The following is a 15,178-nucleotide window of genomic DNA, read 5'->3' as shown; positions in this document are numbered from 1 at the left end:
TATAAACAACATGGCCGCGTGTTGCCAGTGTTTGTCAAAAACTCTCATCGGTAGACCCATAAGTAATTAGGCTAGCAATGAACCGTCATAAAAATTTAATGGTGAACTATTTATCAAGTCACAAGTCTTCATCACCAGGTTCAGGAGAGCACACGAAAAGGTAATGGATATTTCTATAACAGGAGAGGGGAAAATGTCGTCATGTAACCCAGATTGGCACACATTTTTCTTATTTTTAAGCATCTATTTGTCAGATTGTAATATGATTCCAATTTTGTACCAATCTTACAAATAGAGCCTGTCATCTGTCTGTTGGCCTATGTTTGGAAATCTTCCTGCACGTGTTTCCATAAATAGCATCCTTGGATACATGTCTGAAACGCACCTGATGGTGCGGGTACCTAGATTGGCACACCCAGGTAAAAACAGTGAGCATAGAAAAATATTGGGATATTTCAAAAATAATTTGATTTATATTGAAACTACAATATAAAAATCAACAATTAATGCCATTGAACACTTTTCTCCATATTTATTTCTAGAATGATTTCCGTCAAAATTAATGTAGTCAATACGCAGGTAAAATTTCATCTTTATGGTTATCTCTTGCTTTTCTTACGTGATTTTTACATATATATTTTGCCTTTTTAAAGTTGTATTTCTGGTAATTTTCACTGTAACGATATATTGCTTAAACATTTGATATTTGAACATGCACATGTAACTTATTGATTAAGCTCTCCAAAAGAATATGTCGGCCTATAAGAGCGCCGAAATCTAGGGATCATATATTCCTGGTTTTGAATACAGCGCCTTCAATTACCGCGATGTTCAGTACCTTCGGCTTTTGTCGGATTCCGAATCGTACCGCGTGACTTGTGTCCACACGTCCTGCACGTGGTGATCCAGGTAACTAGCGTAAGCGCACATGTGTTTGTTTACGTTTTCCGTCTGGCTAATTTGAGCAAATCGTGCTGGTATATGTCCACAGAGCGAGTATTTGAAACATCTAATTCACACATTGCTGTAATTCAATATTGTGTGTATTAAATATTGTAATGTGCAAGCATTATTTTCTTTGTAGATGCGGTCCAGTCTGCTGAGGTCGACCGCATGTTTTGTTTATGAAAAAAAATTGTTGACATTTGGTTTCACAACTCTCGTGTTACTTCGAGATTGTCGCGACGATGTTCGGAAGAGTTCGGAATGATTCGGCATCTTTCGAGCTTATTTTTGACGTGTACACGTTAAAAAGATTTTATACTTCTATAATTTAAAATACTTCCAGTGCTGCAACTTTATAAAAAGTGGTAAAAGTAGAAAGTTTAAACCTCGGACAGACGGGGAAAAATGTGTATAACACTTAAACAGTTTTTACTATGACAAAAAGAGCGAAAGTGATAGACCATACACCTTTAAGCTTTGAAAATTGTGGTACTGTTAAATAAACATATAAATGGCACAAGGGAAGTAACTCTTGGATTTATAAGTCCTATTTGAGCACACCTTTAAATTTGTTTCATTTCACAAGTGCACATTATCGCAGATGAAAATTTCCATACAAGAAAATCGACATTTACTGAGGATAAGACAGCTCTGAACTATGAAACTACCAAATAACTGATAATTGAATTGAATAAATTTGTGTTCTAGACATGTTTTATACCATTTCCCCACTTTTTAGAGTAGACTTTTGAGCGAAAAGAGGAAAATTAGAGTCATTTCACATGGCAATATTTACCGTAACACTTGATTTCAGGTATTTTCTCAGGTTTATGGCTGTACAAAATTCCTCCTAGCTATGGTCATGTGGAAATATCACCATTAAAATATTTCATAATGATCAGGGATTAATTATAGCAACAGCTAAAAGAAAATTTCCAAAGTGAATTAAAACGGAAGCATTATTATCAGAAAGTGTGCTATTTTGGATAGCGTGCCAATTTGGGTAACATGACTTTAGCGGCCAGACCGGAATTCGAACCCGGGACCCTCCGAACACTAGCCGAGTGCTCTATCGACTGAGCTGCCTGGTCACCGATGATCGACTCAGTCCAATCCCGCTACACTCCTACCTCATTTCTCGAAGTCTTCGCCCTCGAAGACACAAGATACCCTTCAGAACACCACCACTGTGGATTATTTAGTTGGGCGACAATTCTGTAACAGGAGAGGAGAAAATGTAGCGACCAGACCGGGATTCGAACCCGGGACCCTCCGAACACTAGCCTAGTGCTCTACCGACTGAGCTACCTGGTCACCGGTGATCGACCCAGTCCATTCCCAATACATTTCCATCTCATATTCCATATACAATGCAGGCACATGATCTTGCTCACCCAAGAGTTTCATAGCCGATAGATATTTTATTAAATATTTATTTATTGTTATATCATGGTGACAACAAGGAACAAACAATTGTTTTCAGTACCTTCCAAAAGTAAATGGTATTTTTTCAGTTTACCAAAAATAAATGAAAAACAGTTGCTTACCCCAAGCTGGAACTGGAAGTAAACACGATGATCTTGCGCAATACACTATAATCCAATTTTAATCATATTATGATGTTCATTTTATTAAAGGCCCATTACCTTTCCGGAGCAAAATATAAAGGTTTCTTAAACAAACATTAATAACATCAGAAAATGCATACCGATGACCTAAAATAAGGTTACGACACCAAACATATGCAAGATTTCCTGCGTAATATATGAAAACAGTGGCGAGTCAATTCGCTGTTTTGCCGTCTGGCGCAGTGATAATCAACCTACGCGCGGTATTTAGGACGACGGCGGGAAACATAATGCGACCCGCGTTATTAAAATAAAAATTTTATTTATTTTAATCAAATCGTTCAGAAGGTGATGATAAATGTAGTATTAACGGTAAGTTAGTAATTTTTAAGACTCTACAAAATTATCGATCTTGTTTTACATTCCCATTTTAAAAATTAAAAGCCGTTTCGGAAAGGTAGTGGGCCTTTAAGCTAACCATTAAAATTTCAACGAAAACCAATTTTAAAAATGTCAAATGTCAAATAAGAAAATGTTGGCGACTTTTTAAATCAGACGTCACTTTCTGCCATTCTTCCACTATCACCCTATTGTAACACGGTACGTCTGCATCTTAGACTAAAAACTGAGATTGTATTAGAATTTACATTGTCATTCTTTTTATGTCTGAATAAGTTTATTGTTTCTTTATAAAAATTAGCTGAAATTACAAGTGTGCAAGATCATGTGCTTTGCAAGACAATGTTCCTTACCTGTATGCAGTAGTATATGCTTAGGCCCTAATATATCACTTCCCAGGTGTACTTGAACATAAATGAATTGTATTTTTTTCGCATACTTTGCCAAAATTTACAAGCTACACCACAATTTACGAATCAATAGTAATACCTGATGTTAGCCCCAATGCATACACTATATTTATCAACTCAGTTTAGAACAAATAATCATACCCTGCCTCCACTCACTTCTCGGACCATCTGTCAGAAGTCACTCGTCCGTCGTTCAGAGCTACTTATCCATAGCAAGTTTAATGAACAATCAACTTCTACATACACTAGTAAATGTCACAATGGAACTTATATTCTACATTAACTCCTTTTTCTAAACAAGTTAAAATAAACTACTGTATGATTGTCGTTAATTTTTAGAAAAACACCAACTGACACCACTTCAGGTTCAAGAAGAGCATCTAACCCTCCCCGCCATGGAGCCCAACTTTCCTCAAAGTTTTCTTCAAGGATGTCACAACGAAAGGCAACAGTTCATGAGTAATTACTTTACCCTCATACAAAATATTACTTACTTTCAGTTTTAATTGAAATTTGTTTGATGAAAAATGTATGCTTTCAATATTCAATTGTTTCTTTCTTTTTGTTTCATTTTCAAAACTCAGCATTTTAATTTTTGATGTTTAGCAAAAGATGTGTACAAATGATTGAATTTTAAGGATGCTCCACTGCCAACAGAGCTTACATGACATTTTTTCATGGACTTTTTTGGTATGCAATTAATTATTTTTTTTTACATTTCTATCTAGAAGTAAAATATTAGCTCAAACTTTCAATGGTATATATATGATTGTCTCCCTCAATTGTAAAAAACATCTTTTAATCTTGTGTTGCAGTATTCCAGATGAAGTTCTTTTGAAAGTGTTCAGCTTCTTTGGTGCCCAAGACTTGATTCTAGTCTCACAAGTGTGCCAGCGATGGCGGAACTTAGCTAATGACAAGTATGGCTACAATTTTAAAAGGGAAAAGCAATAGCTGTTGGAAACAATGAAACATTGCTTTATGCATATAAATTATAATGATAAAATGAATGAATGAATAAATAATTGTTTTCATTGATTGTCATATCATACTATTTAGGGTTATCCAATGTCTGTGTTATATTTTCCTTTTTGAATGATGAAGTCCCAATACATGGTAATTAATTTGAGGATTTTTTACATCCCCAGCACCAATGTATACATACTAAAGGTTTGTTTACAGCTCATTATGGAGACCTATTTTCTTGAAGTATGCTCCAAAAAGTGAAGTGGAAGCGTCTAGAGCCGGGGATTTTACTTCAGTGTCCCACCTCAAAACAACTTGTATCAGAAGGTAAATTGATCTATAACCAATACTGCATGTTGATTTTCTGTGTAATGTATTTTCTTGGGTTTTTTCCCCCTGGTATATCTCAATGCATAAAACACAGTCTTATTTACCAATATGACATCTGATGCTATAATTACAATTTGTAGCAATTAGTTCAAGTATACATTGTAAATTTAATACGCCTTTGTAGTTTGCATAAAAATCTAATTGGCTTTGGCCATTCCCAGGTGTGTCGAACAGAGGAACAAGAGAGTGTTCAGAAATCTGAGGAAGAAGAGCCCCTATACAGGTATCTCTCAGCAGAGAGATGTAGAGAAGGCCTTGATGTAAGTTAAAACCACATTCTGTAGGTCTAGTTGTTGACAAGCAGTGTAACTTTAGAGGAAAATCACCTCTAGGCTAGACCAAAATGTTACTTATGTCTATTAAAGTCCTGAGTAACTAGAAACTTTAATTTCTAGGTAATACAACAATTATTTATGACAACTATAAGGTAAAACCAACTATATTTCAGGATTGCTATGACAATGGAATACACTTGTCTAATTTCAGGGTTATTACCATGCAGGAACACAGTCTATCTCTCATGATTACTAATGGGGAATATGTCAATGTCTGAGGGTTAAAAGACATATATTATCATAGTATTTTAAAGGAACTCCATAATATATCTAATAGTTACTAGAAGAGAAGCCTCAGAAGAAAAACTTGTATCAAGATTTACTGCATGTAGGGGAGATAACTTACATTATAATCGTACTAGTGGATCCCTTAGAAAACTTAACTCCAAGATTTACCAGGGGAGATAATTCACATCTAAGAATATAACATATATATTTATATCAGAACATTGACGGAAATTACTCGAAGATGTTGCGATTGCAAGAGTTACTGGAGGTGATATCTATATCTTAGGATCTACCAGAGTTCCCCAGAAGAAACATAACTAAGAGATACCTGTCAGCGATGTTCTACTATAAATTAACAACAGTGACATTTAAGCCAATGTTAAACACATTCGTTTTGTGTAAACTTCAAGTGGCATACGTATCATACAAAGTCTTGCATCGGTCACAATATTCTAAGCAATATTCTAAGCATCTGATTTTGGATACTTCCGGTACAGTACAATGCAAATCAGGTTTATATCGTCAATAAAAAAGTGACAAAAACGGATAATTTTAGTACCAGCCAAAGACATTTACAGTGTTATTTAGCAGATTATACTTAATTTATTTCACATCATCCTAGGTCCTAGGTGTACGTTGCACTATGGCTTACTAACCCGTGACCATAGACTGCATTTGCTGCGGTTCTAATAAATATGTATAAAATTACCTAGCCTTGGGTAAGAGAAACAGAATAAAAAGCATTATACAATATCAGACTGGATGCCAAAGGTGTGTTTAGGATGGTGATCGCTCGCGCGACAAGAAATGTTCTGAACGGCACCGGATGCTCAGGCGCGCATTTGATATGGTGGTTTCTCATGCCCTTGTTTTGGTACTGTTATCAGAATAAATATGTATTTAAAAAATCCCTAAACAGGTCTCCATTCATGTCTGTTCAGAAGCGAGCACCAGCAAACGCTGGTGAGCGCTTGCCATCATGAACATGATCATGAGCTCTAGATCTGATGCACCCAGAATGGCAATCAAGCATGACACAGGTTCTGGTAAGTCCCCATGTTCACAGAGACTGGACAGTGCTGAAGTGGACGACTATTTTGAACAGCGAAACAAGTCTTATCATATCAAATATCAATAAAATTATAAACAAACTTCTATGTAACATAATTAACAAAGTTCTGATGAAGTAAAGTATTTATTACAATAAATCAAGGACGTAAACCATTTCCTTGCAAATGAGCGATCGCTAGTGCTACATACACCTGTTGACAAGGATGATATTCCATATAGGCTTGTGGGTATATCTACCGGTTATTTATTAAATATATTACATTTTTGTATGTGCAAAATATCTCTGAGCAAGGCTTATAGATGCATTTTGTACTGGAAATTAAGGTTTTAGAAAATATAGTTAGAGAGCACTTAATGTCTAACAGACATATTTCTAATTTAAAAACCAATTATCATAACTGCACCTTTCTACATGTTTTCCAGAGATTCCTGTGTGTTCTGGCAGCTGGCCTTCGTGGACGCTAGTGACAATGAAATGTGTATACAGAATGATGATGTATCTGTCCATACCATGGCCGCCTCTGTTCGATGGTACAATTTTAGTGGCCAGTCTCTACACTCCACCAAGTTCCTCAGGATTTATTCCTGTAATCCAATTTTCTTTGACGCAAAGAAAGGATGTGCTGTAAAAGACAGGTGAGTTATTTTAGATAGGTATTTTAGCTTTGCTTCTCCAACATAAAGTCAAATTCAATGAAATGCATTTGTTGATGGAAGTAAGTTATAAATACATGGGGTATATATTATTTTATTTTCTCTGTTGAATGCAAGCTTTCATGAATATATAACATACAGTGTCAATTAAAACAAGTTTGATAAACTCACCATTCTTGTTACTATTTCTACATTTCAAATTCAAGTTTGTACAAGTTACATGAATATTATTTTGTTTTATGACTGGAATATTTTCATTATATAACCTTTAACAATGAATTTCTCTAGTTGAATTAATCATATCATTATCTAAGTAATGACAACCTTGACCTTTGTAGTCCTTACCAGAGGTCAGTACTAATGACCTTTCCTTTGAAATGGAGTTCCTGGGTTGGTACCAATAAACCCATAGGGGAAAATGATACTGTCAATCTGTACTGTCTCCCTAGAGGACTGGCTATAGCTGTTTGGAAGGTTAGTAATCTATATACTTTTTCCATGGAGAGCTTGTTATTAATGTTTGGAAAGTAGTATTTAGAAATCAATGTTTATATGTCTCCCTTAGCTAAGGGATATGGAATCTGGTAATAAACAAAATGTAAATTAATGATTACATTACGTATAAAGAGAAATTAGACTGGGAGAATAATAAGAATAGAGTACAATAAGAAAATTATGAAGGATCAATGTATATTAATAAACAATGTACAATGTAGTTTCTCATCTCACACCCATTTATATTTATTGTCATGGTATTATTACCAAAGAAGTAACCATAACTCTTCTATAAAGGTAAATAAGTGTTTGATGTAAGATAATATATTCTATAGTGTTGATAAAGGAAAAAGATTAAAGCTTATCCCCTTATGTGTAAATTTAATTGTTTAAACTTTGATATATCATATACAGCTGTAGATGTAATAAATGTTCTGTGTTACAGGATGGAGGAGAAGTGGCATTTGTTTGTGTTGGTCTACATCTTCATCACTTAGTGGACAGATGTTTGAGAGGCAACTCTTTAGAGTAAGTATAGTTGATAAAATAACATTAAATGAGGCAAAATTTTAGAAGCTTACCTACATAATGATAATATGTTACTATTGTGGTTTAATCGTATGGCATATTTATTTCCCCCTGAACACCAGTGACTATTTTGAAGGTATGCTTCTTTTTAGTATCTGGTGGCTGTAACACCTCTGGAAAATGTACATAATCTGTTTGTTCCGCATGCCATCCAAAGCTGTCCAAGTAGTTTCTTAACCATTGACAAATCTGCATCAGCATACCCATGTTGACTTTTCATCTACTTGGAAAAGATGATTACCCTGAGGTTTAAGTTTGTTTGCAAAAAACATGTTCAGATGTACATGTAACAAGTTTCATTTATGTTGGTGTGTTAATAGTCCAGTAAAGATAGGTTGTTACCCCAAAATAATTGCAACAGAATTTTTCTTTGTTTTTCATACAGATCTGACTTTGTTTTATGCAAGAAAAAAAGTCGCCACAAATAAAAATTTGGGAAAAAGCTTTTCTTGACCCCCCAAAAATCAGAAAAATATGGATATTTGCTTAATTTGCCAACTTTGAAGCCAAATATAAACTAACATGGTTATCGTGAGATTCTGGAAAATTACGGTATGGTAAGAACGTTATAAGGACAGCACAGATTGCCAAAAACATAAGTTGGAATCAACACAGGGAAAAAGTATAACAACATGAAAATTGCATAGTTAGTGTTATCATCAACAATACCATTGATACTCATTTTGATGGAATCTTTTTAAATGAAACTGTTGATTGAAGGCTTTAAAAGTAAAACATTTTACTTTCACTACCTGAGATAACATGGTTGCTCAAAGTTGGTCTTTTGGCCTTTTCCAAGGATATTTTGAAGTCCAAATTGATATGTCTTTTTTATTCAAGAATTATTCAGTAGGTACCGTCTCAAGTGTTTAGATAGTTATCAATTCAAATTCTATGTAGGCTATACTCACCCAAAAGAGACAACTATATCAAGATATCCCCATATATAAAAGAAGTGAGGTTGATCAAATCCTCATTTAGTGCCAATTTGACTAAACTTCTCTAATTGGCCAAGTCCTTAAGTTGAAATATCAAAAATGTGAATATCTATTTTGTGACTGATCAGATTGCAAATTCCTTTGGCAGATATTACCACCATAATGGAGCGTTCTTTATAAAGTGAGATTTAAGTTTCTTTTTGATCAAATATTTAAATAGGTCAGTTTTTAATTTTTCTATACTGGAACCGGATGGCAATTACATAATTTTCAATGAGATAAAGGAATAAAATAAAAGTTCAATGTCAATTTTATAGCTGAAAATCAACACAGTTCTGATTTATTTACTGGCAAAATTTTATGACAAACGAATAAAGCATATTCGAAAAATTAAGATTTTTGTATTGCAGATTTATGGACTTAGACATACGGTATCTTGGTATTCAGCCAAATTAGCGTCATATATAAGGAAGTTTTTACTATTAAATAATATGTGCATATTTATACCGTTTTTACAACAAATGATCCAAATAATAATTACAAAATAAACAAACAAGGATATAACATATTTGGAAGCATTTCAGCAGCGTCGCTAGCAGTGGAAGAATGTGCACGCAAAAATTGATCGAGCGCCTACGGCGCGAGAGAAAAAAAATTGGGAGGGGTCCAGGGGGTTGGGGGGGGGGGTTTTTCGATGAAAGAACACAAGAACGGGTTACATATTGCAAATCGAAAGTGACTTACGTTTTGAAATTATGATTGTAAATGTCGTCACATAATTATATTTTTTTTTCATACTGAATCCAACTCTCTGATTGGCAGATTCTTTTTCATTATCTACTATGTAGAAAAATTCCGAGAATGGCGCGAAAATCCGACGTATTCATGACGTCACGTTGCGTAGAAAAAAATAATCTATTATCTATTGCAAACAAAATTTCTTTCATACCTCTATAAAGTTTAAAAATAGTAACATCAATGCTTAAATGGGAACATGTTAATTTCTTTATGCATGTAAGTGCTGACACCCTGATTTGATTATCTGTACGCATGAAAAAACGCATTGCTGTAAGTTCAAGGGAGACTAATGAAGATTGAACACCTATTTTACTGTGATAGCATCCTCCTGTTTTTCTGCGCATCAAAATGGTTAATAACAGTATCCACATCTATGGCTATGTCGCGGTGGATATGTAAGAGTGCCAAGGAGGTATGTTTTTTCTGTTGCAATTATTTGGAGGTTGGGTCTCCTTTTTTTCATATTTTTACTGGACTATAAGACGGTTTTTCTGTGACTTGTAGACCCTTCTGTCCACCCGTGCCTCCTGTTTTAACTGATGACATTGATTCCGCATTTGGTAAGATTCCAAAACACTATTTGAATTTTAGAACTCTTTAAACTTACATGAAAATTAAGTGCTTCTGTAAATGTAATTTAGACATGAATCAAAACAGCTTTGTTAATTCTAAGCATAATATTATGAAATAATTATTAATACCTGGTATTTATGAGAATTAAGGCTAAGTTGAGGATTATTTTGTGACATCACTGTAAATGGATTGGAGAGTGTAGTATATGTATAAAAGAGTTAAAGCGCAACATCAAGATGTTTGTTGTATTTTGATATTTGTTTTGGACATGGAAGCTGTACAAAAATTGAGTGATTTATTTGTATGATTATGATTTTTAGGTCTCCATGGTTACAACTGCACAGTTCAGCTGAGGACAATGAAACAGCAGATTTGGGACCAACAGTTCAGGGGGCTAAACTGTCACAGCAACACAGGTTAGAGGCTTTCATTCATATAGAAAGGGATGGTTATATAAATGATCTATAAAGAACTCATTGCGTGGCTGATGAAGTGAAGAAGGATGCTCACCACAATTTATATAGACCAGATAATGGAACAGCCTCAAGTCTAAAACAGTCACTTAAAGATGCTCCACCGCAATTATAATATAAAGTTGTACCAAAATATTTGTCATTTATCTATTGTTATAGGTTATGAGATGCTCTGTCCATTTTTTTCCCAATAACAGGTGGTGGATATGCACAGTTTATTCTTATAGAACCTCATGAGAGACAAATCATCAACAAAGCAATTGTTTTTCCTTGGAAAACAGAGGCATTCAAAGGAAAGATCAAGGTATATATGTCTCCTAAGTAAACTGCTCGAAAATTTAAACCAATTAATTTTCACAGTGATTTCAATGCCATTAGTACAGAAAGATTTAAAATATGTCCTGACTTTTTTCATCCATAACTTACATTTTGGTTCATCTTAAGCACCCTCTCCCCTTTCTTACAATTATTTAAGTGCCCTTGGCGCTTATTACAGCGAATATGGTATCAAATTATTATTAAAAATAATAAAATATATTTTCCAGTGTCTTGAAATGTTGTTGTGTATCCATGATTATTAACAAGATGTAAAAAATATTTGTTCCCAGAATGCATGCTGGCTTGACATCACAGTTATAGACGAGACAGGAGAGGTGTTCTGGACAGTGAGGTAAACTACATGTATTGTATGATTCTTTGGTTGAATTTAGCATCAGTTTAGATGAGGCTGTATCAGTAACTTACAATAAAACCTGCTTTAGCTACATGTACCTCCTCTGCTTAATAAGACCTCTTTTCCAGGATACCAAATGACCGATTTCAACACAATTTTACCTGTATATAAAGATCACCTGGCTATAAAAACCATTTTTCCTCTATCCCTTGGGTGGTCATAATCCTCAGGTTTGACTGTATAATGTACATGGTATTGATAGAGTGTTACAAAGATCAATGGAATCTTACATGGGTCTGTCAAGTGGACAGATATATCTCAACTCGAGTGAAAGATTTCGGCTGCCCAGGCTTGCCGAAAGTTGGCGGCCAAGATCTTTCACGAGGCATGAGATTTCCCTGTCCACTTGATAGACCCATGTTTGTTTCTTTTTCTCCCATACTTTCACCAAACATAATGAAAATGCAGTTTTAAGAAACATTTCCGAAGCGCCGCCATCATAGGAATGTCGCAGTGCTTCAAAATTAATGACGTCACCAACAATAGGCACTGCCTGTATTGATGACGTCACATCATTGTCTAGTGCGTGTGCTGTCTTTTCACTACCCCGGTAAAAGACAGAATTATCTTTTCCCTAGTAACCGCGGGATAACCCTGTCAAGTATCAGAGAAAACATATCTCTTTAGAATTTGAACAATAATTTTTTCATGACCTTGGAATTGATGATTTTTAAAATTACTATCATTTTGAACTACAATTTAATATTTAAATGTTCGGGGTTAAAGGGACAATTCAGTCTTAGAGAACATTAAAATTTGTACATATATCGGAAAACTCCAGCTCTAATGGAAATTAGATCAGTCGGTTTTTCTGTGATATGCTAGAAAAGCCTATGGTGGCGAGATATGTGTGAAATGTTCAAACTCACTCGCTATCCGCCATTACACATTGTGGTGGAACATCTTGTATGCCGAACCCTATCCCTTGCTTGTAGAGTAAAGCAACTTTTGTCTAGAACTGCTCAAATTGCTCTGACAGTAGTGTGTTTAACTTTTTAGGTGAATTGTCTCCCCTAAAAACATTCTATCACCCCCTCAGTGGTTATATAGTTCATTTGTTTAACGTGCTTGACTTTGGCTCGGGTATGGGTACAGCGTACATATTGTATCTGCTTAATCGTATTGATCAATGATTTGTATTTACAAAGATATCAATTAAAATACTAAACAATGACATGGAATTTGGCAATATTTTGTGTTATATGTTTCATAAGAAATGTAGAACAATACATTTATGCCATATTTTGCTTCTTGGTCATATAAAAGAATTAGCCCGAGTGAATTGTCACTTTGATATCAATGAGAATATTAAAGCAAGCCATTTTGTTTTTGTTTTTGCCTTATTAGTTCCCTGGTGTGTTCGAAGACTGCCCAGAGAGCTGGAGCAAGCTGTAAGTGTCAGTTTCAATTGTTAGATGTTAAACATTATGGAAGGTGATGTAACAGAAAGTATATGCCATCTCAATATTTTCAATTTAGCTTCATGCTGTTTATCAATTCTGCAATGACTTATAACTTACTTCTTGAACTGCCTAGCTTGTAAATAAAATACAATGTACTCTTATTTCTATTGTGCATTTGTTGCAGCTCTAGATTTTGATTACTGTGATGATAATTCTCGCTCCATTGACTTCATCGATGAGGTTGGCAAGTTTCACTTGGAGTTCAGTGAGGTGTGTATTACAATTATTTCAAGGTTTTATATCCTAAGGATTCATTTTGCAGGAAATTTCGAACTATTTCAAAACAACTCAGTTAAATTACAAGATATATACTGGTAACTGATAAGTACTGACCACTGGTCGGTGTTTTTTCTCCAGGCACTCCGGCTTTCCTCCAACAACAAACCTGGCACATCCTTACATGACTTTGGCTGTTCATAGGACATTAAACTAATAAAACCCTAAACTCATTAAGATTTATTCTGGTTAACGTTGTATATAAATCTGTTAATGTCACAAAACCTCCTTTATTATGAAAATAATTTTTTTTTATCTAAATTTAGTAAATTCCATAATAGTTTTAATGGCGTTTTGTGTATAATATAAAGTTGTTTGTACTTACAGACAGATGACCAGGATATGTACATCACCCAAGCTGTCTTAGGCCTCACCTTGAAGGCTATCAACACACGATTCAGTTCTAGCTGCAGGTGATGACAGCTGCGATGTCTATAGCTTCAGATTATCTCAGAAACTATAAGGATCTTCTGCATCAGTTAGCAGGCTGATACTGGTGGAGTTCTTAATGGTTTAGAACAGTGTCAAGACTGTTAGAGCAATTCCAAATGACACTTTAATATCTAATCACACAACCTCGCACATGTTCCTTCATAAGATTGGTCAGTCTAGACCAAATTCTACGAGGCCTTTATGCTACTTACAAATGAATGAAGCTGTGGAGAATTAATTTACAACATTTACTACATTCCATTGCAGTTATCTCCCTTGATGTGAAAAATTCCGAAATAAATTGTTAAAGGGACAATTCACTCAGGCTAATTCCTTTACATAACCAAGAAGCAAAATATGGCATAAATGTATTGTTCTACATTTCTTATGAAACATATAACGTAAAACATTGACAAATTCCACGACATTGTTAAGTATTTTAATTAATATCGTTGAAATAACAAATCGTTGATCAATGCGATTAAGCAGGTACAATATGGACGCTGTACCCATACCCGAGCCAAAGTCACGCACGTTAAACAAATAAACTACATAACCACTGAGAAGGGTATAAAATGATTTTAGGCAAGACAATTCACCTGATAAGGTAAAAACACTACTGTCAAACCGTTTTGAGCAGTTCTAGATAAAATTGCATTACTCGACGAGCAAGGGTCAGGGTTCGGCATACAAAAAGTTCGACCACAATGTGTAATGGCGGACAGCGAGCGAGTTTGAACATCTACACACATGTCACAACCATGGGCTTTTCAGGCATATCACAGTAAAACCGACTGATCTAATTTCCATTAGAACTGGGTTTTTTTCCAATATATAATGTTCTCTTAGACTGAATTGTCTCTTTAAAGACAATTAATGACAAAGAGATGCAACCATAAATTCTCTTGTGTGACATTTCATTTTAAGACTTCAGCTTGTCAATTTAAAAATGACCAGGCAGGTAGTGTTTGCTTTTGTAACATTGGTGATATTTAGTGTTTATTTCCGAGATCACCTTTATAAGCAGAACAAAAGATGAACATTTTTATCAGAACTCTATGTATAAAGGTATATTTACACAAAATGAGTTTCCTGTATTTATCAAGAAGACTTGTGGTTCACATTTGAACCTTTTAAAATCTGTGATCCAAGTCTCAATCACACAAATCTTCCTTTGGCAGATGTTTGTGGGACAGACTATAAAAGTGCGAGTGATGGTAAATGTGAAAGATGATGTTATTGACTTGGCATGTGCAATATGGTTTGAGAAGGAGTTCATGAATAACTAAACAATAGGAATTGCCAATGTCTTTGTATGAATATGTTATGAATTTACTAAATCTACATGTGTTGAAGAACAACTACATTATATTGTTATAGTAGCAGTAAAAAGTGTGATGCTTTATCATTATGTATACGTAAGTAGAATACAGTGTCTATATT

General features: G+C 34.6%; 1 protein-coding gene across 2 annotated transcripts; it reads left to right on the top strand.

The window, feature by feature from the left end:
* LOC138315515 (F-box only protein 15-like) lies at positions 1-14,051 on the top strand. Of its 2 annotated transcripts, none has more exons than XM_069256588.1 (15): positions 1-160; positions 3,662-3,781; positions 4,138-4,242; positions 4,505-4,615; positions 4,840-4,938; positions 6,736-6,948; positions 7,305-7,440; positions 7,907-7,989; positions 10,290-10,345; positions 10,679-10,774; positions 11,029-11,135; positions 11,440-11,501; positions 12,912-12,955; positions 13,152-13,237; positions 13,631-14,051. In XM_069256588.1, exons 1-15 carry the CDS (start codon positions 78-80, stop codon positions 13,718-13,720), a joined length of 1,491 nt encoding a protein of 496 aa, XP_069112689.1. In that variant the 5' UTR covers positions 1-77; the 3' UTR covers positions 13,721-14,051. The 2 variants fall into 2 exon arrangements, with proteins under 2 accessions (XP_069112689.1, XP_069112688.1); XM_069256587.1 differs by having other exon boundaries at positions 4,493-4,615.
* Positions 14,052-15,178: the final 1,127 nt, after the last annotated feature.

This window comes from Argopecten irradians, chromosome 2 (assembly GCF_041381155.1).
Source record: "Argopecten irradians isolate NY chromosome 2, Ai_NY, whole genome shotgun sequence".
Classification (NCBI taxonomy): domain Eukaryota; kingdom Metazoa; phylum Mollusca; class Bivalvia; order Pectinida; family Pectinidae; genus Argopecten; species Argopecten irradians.
The sequence above is the reverse complement of the archived record's forward strand: the minus strand, read 5'-3'. Positions and strand labels throughout refer to the sequence as shown.